Source organism: Urocampus carinirostris, chromosome 1 (assembly GCF_059441175.1).
Source record: "Urocampus carinirostris isolate Australia breed hairy pipefish chromosome 1, RoL_Ucar_1.0, whole genome shotgun sequence".
NCBI classification, from domain to species: Eukaryota; Metazoa; Chordata; class Actinopteri; order Syngnathiformes; family Syngnathidae; genus Urocampus; species Urocampus carinirostris.
Window position 1 is genome coordinate 31,271,414 of NC_142349.1, and position 11,473 is coordinate 31,282,886.

At 40.1% G+C, this 11,473-nt stretch overlaps 1 protein-coding gene across 1 annotated transcript; it reads right to left on the minus strand.

The window, feature by feature from the left end:
- Nucleotides 1–146: 146 nt before the first annotated feature.
- LOC148374299 (uncharacterized) lies at nt 147–9,415 on the minus strand. Its single transcript, XM_088339016.1, has 4 exons — nt 9,221–9,415; nt 2,884–3,065; nt 2,617–2,809; nt 147–365 (listed from the first exon to the last, which is right to left on the minus strand). Exons 1-4 carry the CDS (start codon nt 9,413–9,415, stop codon nt 147–149), a joined length of 789 nt encoding a protein of 262 aa, XP_088195142.1.
- Between the last annotated feature and the right edge of the window lie 2,058 nt (nt 9,416–11,473).

Genomic DNA, 11,473 nt, shown 5'->3' on the forward strand with positions numbered 1-11,473 from the left:
AAGTATCAACACAACAATCGCACAGTATGTTTAGTACTTCTTGAAAATTCTAAATCAAAAGATAATCTAGTGCGGTGATTTTCGACCATTGGGGCGGGGAAAACGAGTGCCGAGACAGCTTAGCGAGTATGCCGCTGGTTCGCAGTTCATGGATCACTTAACCGCCTGAGTCGTCGGGGAACCACTGAGGACGCAACTCTGGACAGCTTTCTCCACTGCTGAAGCTTCCTGGCCTGAGTTTGGGTGGTGGCAAAGTTTGCACCAATCCATTCCTTGAGGTTGTTGGCCCAGTACTTTTTCCTGTTTTCCTCTCCTCCCGTCCCTTGATCTTGGCCAGTCCCAGTGGTTGTGATGAAAACGTACCACTGCAGACAACAATTCTTCATAGGGTCCAATGTGCCCTCTGCGCACTTTTTCGCTTATTACATTGGCTATGTAGCTGATGCGTAAAAGATTCCTGTAACGTTGTATCTTCATGGCCTGGATTTTTCTTTCCAGCTCTGCTGTGGGAGTTTATGTCTCGCAACCATAGAGGAAGATGGAAGTAACCAGTTCTTGCATGAATCTGATCTTTGCCGCAAGACATTTTGTCCAATTTTATTTGAGCAAAAAGGCATAGCATTGTTTAGTTGCTTGCTTCCAGTGGTCATCCTGTAACATGCATCTATCTCAGTAGGTGGCAACGGATTATCTTTTTTCTTTTTATACAGGTATATTGGAAAAGGTTTGACCCCAATCTGTGGGCCAATCATTTTGACAATTTTCTTTGGCAAGTCCTTAAATTTCCAGAACTTGTGCAGAAACGTTTCATGTTTTTGTGCATGTAACCTTTGGTATTTCTGTCTTTTCAGGTTAGGGAATGCTGTTCACTTCAGAACAAAAGTGGAATGAAGTAGGCAAGTAAAACCTTCTGCTTCAAACTACTCTCTTACTCGCTACTCTCTTATGTTTATAAATTATATCATTGTACTGTACATGTGTTTGTGTGCAAATATGTTGTTGTTTCCTTTTGTGAATTAGTGCTTGAGGTCCGTTTTGTGCTGTGTCTAAATAAAAAGACAAACAAACAAAACAAAATCTTCTCATGAGGTAATACAGGGAAACATTGTAATAATGTATGTTTTATAAATGTATCCATTTGAGATTGTAATGCAAAAGTGATCAAATGAATTGAACTCAAATTGTGCACATCATTTTTATTACTATTAATTTACTAAAAGAATGGGGGGTTGTTGAACGCAGTAAAAATTCCATGGTTCCATGGTTACCAGTAGAAGTAGGAAGCTCAAGACCTGACTCAGTTAAAGCACTTTAATCATCTGGTTGCCGTTGTTTTTTGTTGTAAAGCGTCCTCCCGCTCTCTGCATTTATGGGCAGCAGAATGTGTGCAACAACACTGATACTACATCATAAATCACTGTGAAAAAATATTTTGTTGCAAATTTTGATTGTCACATACAAAATGCAATGCATCAGGCGTGTCAAACTAATTTCCCCCGTAGGGCCACATCAGTGAAATTGGCTGTCCTCATTGGGCCTGATGCAACTTAAAAATGTAAATACTCCTTCTTGTGAAAAAAACAATAAAGTAATTACTCATTTAAGTCACAAATATTAAAGTTGCATTGAAAAAAATATAGCTATACATATATATATATTTATATGTTATTAACTACTTATAAGAAAATCTTCTTGGACATTTTTGAGATAATCACTTAATCCCACCTGTTAGGCATTGTTATGGAAAAACTGCATTGTAGCGCCAAGCCATCAATTCGTAAGTATCGTAGTCGATGGGCATTGTGGGAAATGTCATTTTTGGTCAAAGAAGTCGAACCATTATGCAGAGATCCTATCAAGGATTACACTTCATAACGAAATGAAATCAAATAAGGTAAATTTGCTCATTTCAATTATTTTTTGTTCACGAATCCCTTAACCCCATGGTCGACGGGATAGCCCTTCTTGTGGTGTGTCTTGGGCAAGTACAGCCTGGCAGTGCCCATCCCTCTCCAGGCCAATTCTATTGGTAGAGGTTTGCTCCCCCTGAATGAAACGGATAGTATTGGTTTCCATGGTTGCCAGTATCAGAAGAAGCCTCCTGTCCTGACTCAGATACAGCACCCTCATCATCTGGTCGTCGTTGATTTTTGGTTTAAAACGTCATCCCACTCTTCAGAGATAGCCTGTGCAGCAGTGTGTGAAAATACACATACTGCATCCTAAATCACTAAGGGAAAACTATTTTGTTCCAAGTTTGGAGTATCATATCGTACAATATGCATCACACCATTTGTGGCTTTCATATTTCTATTTTACAACAAAAAAAGAAACTTAAAAATATTTTTACTGCCAGATACATTACCTTAAAAAACATATGAGAAAACTTACTGCTTTCAAAAGTAATGATTCATTCACTTCAATATCACTTGCATTATTCAGTTGGAAATATAGCCTCAGATTCAAGACGTGTATTCCAGCACCTCTAATTCAGAATCATAAAAATGTCACATCATCCTGGGACTCTATCCAGCACCATCTAGCATCATACCCAAACAATGCTGCAGCCGTTTTCTTCTCCTCTTCTGTGAGATAGCCCTGATTTCGTTGTTTTGCCTCTTGCGACGTTTCATTAAGGTCAACGCTGTTTGATCCTCTCGCAACATTGTTGGAAGGGTCAGCACCCACAAAGTCGGTCCAAGCCAGACAGTTTGCGGATGAACAAGACTCTTGACTTGAAGTTTCAACACATCTCCTTTGAAGTGGACAGTCACTGCTAGGGTGCAGTGTATCATAGGATGATTTTTCACTACACACATAAGGCAAATCGGTTGTTAAGTCTCATATTCAATTAAAGTAAATCAATGTTGTCAAAGACGGCACCTGCATGAAGGCAACGAGTGTGCAAGATCCTCGACTGTCAGCAGGCTGCTTAGACTTCCTGTTAGGCTACTGTCCCGACTGGCCAAGGTGTCGCGCTCCATGAGCCAACGCATGGATTCGATGCCTTCGTGCACGGCAACCAACTGATGTAAGATTTTCACATCTGTTGAGCGCATCCACAGCTGAAGACACAGTCAACACTGAAGTTAAAGACAAACGAGCCGTACACTGTGAAAGAAAACTTGTTGTGTACTATTTTTATTAATTTTTGAATTGCTTTTTCCCTAAAGTGCACCAAAACACATTGCCAAGCAAAATAATTTACTTTCTTCTTAAATTGTCTTGACTATACTATACTATACTATACTATACTATACTATACTATACTATACTATACTATACTATACTATACTATACTATACTATACTATACTACAGCAAGATGGCCGACAATTATGTTAGCTCCCTGTGAGCCTCATGTTATGTCAAATTAATGCCAATTTTTCAACCTGAGAATTTTAAAAAAGCATATTCATATGTATTACATGCATTCTGGCTTATTCTTGAAAAAAGTGCAGTTTTTTATCCCAATACAAGGCGCTAAATAATACACACTGTCCATTTGAAAGGAGTATTATTACTTAAAGTTGTTTTTGTTTGGCTGTTTTTATTTTTTTTTTTTAAATAAACTAAAATATATATCTTATTTAGGCTACAGGTTTTTTTAGTCAATGAATTAGAGATTTTTTTTCTTGATTTTGGTTGTGACTGTAAGTAGGTTGGGATGGTGGGTCCTGTAGTCGAACCAGTTGAGAAACGCTGATCTGGATCCCCTAGTGGTCCATTGATTACACAGTGGATTTAGGATTGTTATTATTATTATTATCATTATTATTATTATTATTATTACTTATGTTTTGGGGTTTTGTTATTCTCTCTCTCTCTCTCTCTCTCTCTGTCTTCTGCAGGTAGTGTGTGGCAGGGGTCGTGGCAGGCCGCTGCTGTTGTTGTTGAGTAACTCGAGGCACCTGAGGATAATCCTCAATAGCCCTAGACGCCCATGTGGGAAGCCTCTTCGTTCACTGGAGCTTGGCCGATTCTTCTTCTTCACCTCAGAGATGCCACATCATTTTTGCACTTCCCTTAAAGTCCCCCTTGTTGCGAGGCTCAGGAATCTGACTAGATGCCTTTAATGTTTTATAAGCAGCCCAGCATAGGTGTGATACTGCTGTTGCTTTAGTGAATTATTTAATTTAGCCCTGCATGAATGCCTGGAGAAACGTTATCGCTTTCAAAAAGCTAGGGGGCGGTAATTCATCAAAACAATTGTACCAACAGCCCACTGTTAACCTGCTGCACAAGCAAATACAGTGTATTGTGTTGATTCAATAGTGTCAACCCACATAGGCTGAAAGGGGGAAATGAATGGACGCAGATATACTGTCAAAGCAGTTTTCCAGATGGACCTATATGAGAAAAGCTAAACATGGTTTAAAAAATCGCAACAGGAATATGTTTTGTCCGCCACTTTCAGCCTGGTCCTTATCTGCTGAGATCGACACAGATTTACGTTACCACATGACACTTGTTTACTAATAAAGTTTTTACTGGAGTGTTAATGTTACTGTTTACCTGACTTGTTAACCTGAATGCCCATTTTGCACATCTGGTTAGCTACTCCTCTTGCACTATCGGCACTATGGTAAAATACTATACGTAGCCATAATACAATACAACTTTTACTTATATCTGTACATTCGAGGAAACTGTGCGGGTCAGATGTATCGACATTTCGTTCTGTATACACGTGTACTAGAATGACAATAAAGTAGATCTGATTCTGATTCTGATTCTGACCTCTGTTATGGTGGATGAGACAACAGACGTGAGTAACTGCAGCTTGCACTGGGTATGGGTTATGTCACACATCACATTTGAATGTCTGGGTAAAGATGTGGTAGAGTGTTATGGCGTTGCAACTTTCATGTCTTCTGGACTAAATGGGGTGCAGATTAAAGTTAAAGAAAGGGCACCAATGGCTTTATGAGTTGTGTTTTTGCTTCACACATTTAATGGCATTTTAAGCTCAACAAATACGAAGTGAACGACACAGAATCCCTGAAAAAAATTGAGCCGGTCAATTCTCTAACAGCACATCACTAATTCAGACTGGAATGAAGGCCCAAGGGCAAAATTCTCGGCACTCCACTGGTATAATATAATGTTATATCGTATAATTTAGTATAAGATTGTTGGACATTCTGGGGCTGCTTTGTTTCTACATGACCTGGAATCTTTTGGGAGATTAATAGAATCCTAAATGTGTCCTGTTGCCAGAAATAAGCATGTTCAACTGTCTAGTTCGTACATAAAACTTGACATGATTTGACTTGAACTACAGAATAATTTAACTACAAAATGAGATCTACAGCTACGTGATAACTATGCTAAGCTAGCGCTACGTCCACCGAGTCTCCTTTCGCGTATCCTTCCATAACACGTTCACCTATATGGAGGACATTTTTTTCTGTGTAAGTTTGAGTTACTTTTTTGTTTTTGTTTTTACACAATAGTTTGTGGGTAACACTAAGCTAACGTCGAGCTAAGCTAGTGCTCATTGATCGCTATGCTAAGCTAGTGCTACGTGATTGCCATGCTAATGTGGTTAAACTAACGTCAGATTTTCTGTTTAGACTATCGTATTTGCAAGATTGGAAAATGTTTTGTGTTGGGCTACTTTGTGTTACTTTAATATGTTTATGCAAGGGTGCACGTCTGCTAAGCTAAAGATGGCCTAATGTTAACGCTAAGTTAATGTTAAGCTACTGCTAATATATTCCGAGAAGAAAATCGTTCTGGTAAGTATAAAAAAACGTTTGTGTTAATCATATACGTTTATAGTACTCAATGGTTATCCAAATATGGAGAACATTTGTGTGGTGGTAGTTTGTGTTATTTTTGTGAGTATGATGTATGGGTAGTCAGGAGGCTTCTCCTGCTACTTGTAACCATGGGAACCAGTGCTATCTGTTTCACGTGAGGAGCAAACCTCAACCCCTAAAATACGGTCTGGAGAGAGATGAGCGCCGCCAGGCTGTACGTGCCCAAGACATGCTACATGATGGACAACAACTCACTCTTAATACCGGCTCGGTCGTCGCCCAGGACAAAAAGGACTGCTCCTTCCGGTAACTACCAGTCGAAGATGATACCAAGTGTTTGGCTGGTAAGAAGACACCTAGATTGCGTGGTCAGAACACATTTACCACTGGCACATGGAACGTCCGCACCTAGAATAAACTGAAGCTTAAATAACTCATCTGAGAGATGGAAAGATACTCTTGTGAGACCAGATACAACTTTACAGAGATGACAACTTATGTGGGCCATGTTTTCTACTATAGTGGAGAAGCTAACAAGCACATGCAGTGTGGGATTCTCGATGCACGAAAACATCAAGGCTTCTGTATTGGATGTCGCCCAATCTCAAGCAGGCAAATCACAATACGCCTCAGTGCCTCGCCGTTCAACACCACAGTCATCCAGGCCTGTGCACCAACCTTAGAACACAGTGACGAAAAAAATGGAAACTTTTATGTCCACGTTCAAAACTTCAAAGACAAAGCACCAAATAAGATATCATCCTGCCAGGCAACCGGAATGCACAAATTGGTGTGAATGCTCATAGAGACTGGAAGAAAACATGTGGAACAAGCTCTAATCTACAAACCAATGATAGAGGATAATAGCTTCTTTAACTAACTACATACAGCAACTCGGTGCTGGCAAACACTTTTAGCAACCACAAAAACTCCAGAAAATGGACATGGCACCATCCAGATGGAATCCACTATAGTTAGGTTGACTACATCACCATTCCACAATGTTTCAAAAGTGGAATCAATAAAGCAAGCATGCACACATGTCCAAGGAACCAATGTGGGTAACGATCACGACCTGGTCATGATGAACTTCCGCAGTTGCCTCCAGAAAGTCAAGTAGTCACAGAACATGCGGATCAAGTTTGACCTTGAGCAACTGAAAGATCCACCGGTTGTCGAGAGCTGCCAGGCATTTATCGGCAGGAAGTTTGCTTCTTTGCTCGCATTAGACTAAGATGTCGAAACCCTGCCCACCAAGTTCTAGGAGATGATTACTGAAGAAGCAAACGAAATTGTAGGAAAACACGAAAGAGGATGAAGCCGTGGGTTACAAACGAAAGTCTCTAAAATTGTGACCTGAGGCGAGAACCAAAGAAGAAAAGAAACAGCCTTGGAGGAGCAATCAAATATAAAGCAGCCAACAAGAAAATTCACAAAAGCTCAAGAGAAGCAAAGGAGAGTATCTCAACGAGAACAATTCAAAGAAAGCCTTCCGGATCTTAAAATACCTCACACAAACAAAATGGGCAAAAGTCAGCAGCATTCAGGATGAGGCAGTTTAGGTGAAGTTAACTGAAAATACCTCATTAACAGATGGACAGAATACTGCTCCAAACTCTACAACCACCCGACGCAGGGAGACCCTAGGGTCCTTAAGAATTCGGCCCTGGGGAAAATTATGACTCTCCAATCTTTAGATAAGACGTAGAAGCAGCAACTAACTTGCTGAAGAATGGAAAGTCTGAACTGAACCGACGAAAAGCACAGGTTGAAAACATCCTAGCCTAAAAACAGGCATGTTTCAAGGAGAAAAAGAAACGCTTTTTTGAACTGTGCATTCTATGTGAAAAGTTTCAATAAAACTAAAGAAATCTTTATCATGTTTTTGTTGAATTCAAGAAGGCAATTGACATTGTATGGCAAGCCGCTTTATGGGCCACCACTCGTAAGTATAACTTGGGCCAGAAACTAGTTCAGACCATTGAACAACTGTATGCCAATGCCAACAATGTGATACTGACCAATGGTACTACTGGAGCCTGGTTTATCACCACAGTTGGTGTGAGACAAGGCTGCATTCTCTTTCCAACTTTGTTCAACATCATCCTGGAGAGGATCATGTCTGAATCTCTTGAGCAACATGAAGGTACAGTCAGTTTTGGGTACTCAACATCACTAACCTGCGTTTTGCTGATTATATTGCCGGATTGGCTGGGGACGAACAGGAACTGGGAAATCTGGTCAAACGCCTGGACAAGGTATCAAGCCAGTATGGGATGGAAATTAGCACAGAAAAAAAACAAAAACAATGTCCAACAATGCCCAAGGTATCACCACAAACATCACCATAAACCACAGAGAGCTAGAACCTGTCACCAAATTGAAAAATCTTGGAGCTGTCGTTTCAGAAGATGGGTCAGAACAAGAAATCAGGGCCAGGAAAGCTCAAACCACAGCCGCACTTGCCAGGATTAAACCCATCTCGAGGGACAAGAACAAAGCAGTGAAATCAAAGATCATTTTTATTCAAGCGCTGGTTACTTCCATCTTCCTCTAAGCTTGTGAGACAGGGACTCCCATAGAAAAACTAGAAAATAAAATCCAGGCCATGGAGATGCGATGCAACAGGAAACTTCCAAGCATAACTTGTGCCCATGAGACAAACGAAATGGTGTACACATTGGACCCTACAAAGAACTGTTGTCAACTGTGTGCAGACGGACACTTCAATGGTATGGTCACGTCACAAGATCATCAGGACCGACCAAGATAACTCTCCAGAGCACAGTCCAAGTATGTAGGAGGAGAGAAGGACTGAAAAAGGACTTGGCCGACAAAAAAAAGGAATGGACTGCTGCCAACTTTGCCACGGCCCAAGAACAGGCCAGGGACCGTCAACAGTGGAGAAGGCTGTCCAGAATTGCGTCCTCATTGGTGAACCGATGACCCATACGGTTACTGTAACATTTGTACAATTGTTTTTGTCACCTTAAGTTTTTTTTGTTATTTATTTAGCAGGTTTATGACGGTCCTATATTTACTTGTTTGATAACAGTAAACTGGGTTTGGGGATTACGCAAGTACCTTTTCATGCAAGTATTTTGCTTTTTAGTTTACAATTTAAAACAACAATGTACAACCCAAAAAGAAAAACAGCAGAACCAAGTATAAAACTACAGGTCAATTTAACAAAACACATCTTGTTCTTCTTGTACTATTCTGAACTACATTAGAAAAAAAAAACTCATTTCCCATTCTGTTGACATATGTCTATTTTTGCTGGAAATACTGTCCAGTTGAATTGCAGATATGCAGGTATTAGAATTTGAATCAAAATTGTCATTAAAGTCATTGATAATATCATTGTGTAGTGTAGATAATGTTTTACTCAAACCGCAGCTATCCAGTTTATTTTGTTTTCATTTTGGTATATTCAGGTCAAGTAATCTTCCTTACCATCTCTTGTTTAAGGTAGCGCAATTTGTTGGCCAATGAATCACTCCCAAAGCAGTTTAGTTCTTCCATCTTTGTGTCTTCTGAGTCGGCAGCGCCCCTCATCCAAAACAAAAGAGCTTCAGGTGTTTTTCGGCCAATATAACTTTCCAGCAAGTTCATGTCCAGACATGGAACATTAGCAAAAGTCTCCTTCATGTGACACTGCTCAACAGCTCTTGATTAAAGATAGATTTATCCGTTTTGGATCTACCGCTCCAGCTGGTAGCTCCTTAAGAGTAGGCTACACAATGAAACAGCGATAAACAAATAAAAAGGCTGTGGGGGGAAAAAAGAGCCAATGTCACTATGCAGTGACACCACATAGTTTGCCGGTTTTGTGGGAGAGGGGGAATTATGTCCTTTGTGTGTGAGACAAACAATGCACGGGTGAAGCCTCATTCATCTGTAAACATTTAGAAGCTTAATGATTCCATACCACTGATCTATAGGAATGATCATGTGACCACAAACCAGCTTTGACTGTCAACAGTAAGTACTGTAAAGTAAAACGTCTATATGTTTATCCCGTGTACATAAAGTATTCTGTTGTTCTAGACTTGACTTGGGAAAAGAATGGCCTGCAGATAAAACACATTCAAGTTAAATCCACATAAAAAATAATGTATTAACTTTAACATTAAAAAACAGGCATGGATTTTTGGTGAATTACTACATTTTATTATAATATGATCAAGTAATTCGGTTAAAACACAATGGTTTCCTTTTGGATAGAAGTGCGTTAAGGCCTCTAAGCCAACAGAGGGGGACAAACATTGCTCTTGCCAACTCATATGAACACTGATGAGAACTACAAAATCCAATTTCTCACTGGTACACGGTAAGACCTTTTCACTAGTTTAAACCGTCCCCACGTTACTATACTTTGCATTAATTGTTTAATGATCATTCAAAAGTTAATCCATACTGTGCATTATTCTTTTTTTATCTTTTTGTTGACAGTTATATCACGCACAAAGTTCACAAGGATGGAAAGACGACTTATGTGACATGAATTGACAACATAAACACACCTCAAGTCCACTATGAGGCCCTTGTGGGTTTAACCCAGTGGGTCATAAATCAACCCAGTCACATTTAATGTTCTGTGGCTGCAAGTGGGGCGTAAATCTGCAAACCATGTGAAAAAACAGTAAAACTACACATCCAAAATAAGTTTTGAATTAACTTGCCACTGTATAAAAGAAAAAACTAAGCACCTACAGTGGAGGTAAGATCTCGAATTCGGCCCAAAGCTGGCCTGATTCGGGTCTGAACGGGCCTAAAAAGTCAAATCAATAGTTCCAGTAGGAGACAGGCTGGGCTTCTCTCTCGCTGCCTTTTTTTTTCTTTTCAAATTGGCTCCTCGTCAAATGTTCTTTGATTCTTTGTGGAGGATTCGCGCAGCATGTAAGTTCGCCGGTGTGTTCCCTCGTCAACGGTGCATGCGCGAGTCGGCTGACTTTTTTTTAAAATCACCCCCTCGTCATTTGTTCTATGTTTCTCTTTCTTTACGCCCTCATCGGCGTGTGCCTACGAACTGGGGGAACTGTCGGACATAGAGAATTGTGGAATCGGCCAAAATCACCCTTTTCCCACGTCCTCACAAACAAAATATTAAATTTCGGGTTTGCTTCAGGCTCGATCCCTCAAATCAAGTTAATTTATCGTGCTCGGGCAGGGCCAGGCTTTAATACGCGCGAGTTGGGTCTGGTGGTTTTTTTTTTAGGCCCGATCTTACCCTAAACTCAATTGTCTTTGTTGTCATTGATATCAAAGTCGTGAAATGTTTTATACAAAAGGTTTAGACTTGGCAGGATAAAATGCGATAAAGAATTAAAAAACAAAAAAGAGAAAATACCGTCATTTACAACATAGTGTTTAGAGTCTGGCATAACTTATAAAATAGTGCAATTGAAAGTTGTGCAATACCACTTATCAGCAACAGAATAACCCCCAAACAAGTTATAAGGTACAGTGAGGCCTCTACTTACAAATGTCTCCACCTACAAAGATCAAGTTACAAAGTACCTGAACGGAAAGATATTGTCTCTAGTTACAAAGGTGTTTCAGATACAAAGAGTCCTACTTGCTAACTTGGTGCGTATGCGTTAATCCTGTCATGCTCTTCGTGTCCCCTTCCCGGCATCCTCTTTGTGTCCCCTTGCTGCTCTGTAAACAGTCCACTGTATGGTACTGCTACGAAGAGCAATCATT

Excerpts from the sequence above, each read along its gene's own strand:
- LOC148374299 (XM_088339016.1), bottom strand. The coding sequence starts at position 9,415 with ATGAAGGAGACTTTTGCTAATGTTCCATGTCTGGACATGAACTTGCTG. Across the intron at positions 3,066-9,220 it reads GCTACCTTAAACAAGAGATG|CTGTGGATGCGCTCAACAGA; the intron begins GTAAGGAAGATT and ends CTGTGTCTTCAG. Across the intron at positions 2,810-2,883 it reads CACTCGTTGCCTTCATGCAG|TGAAAAATCATCCTATGATA; the intron begins GTGCCGTCTTTG and ends TTATGTGTGTAG.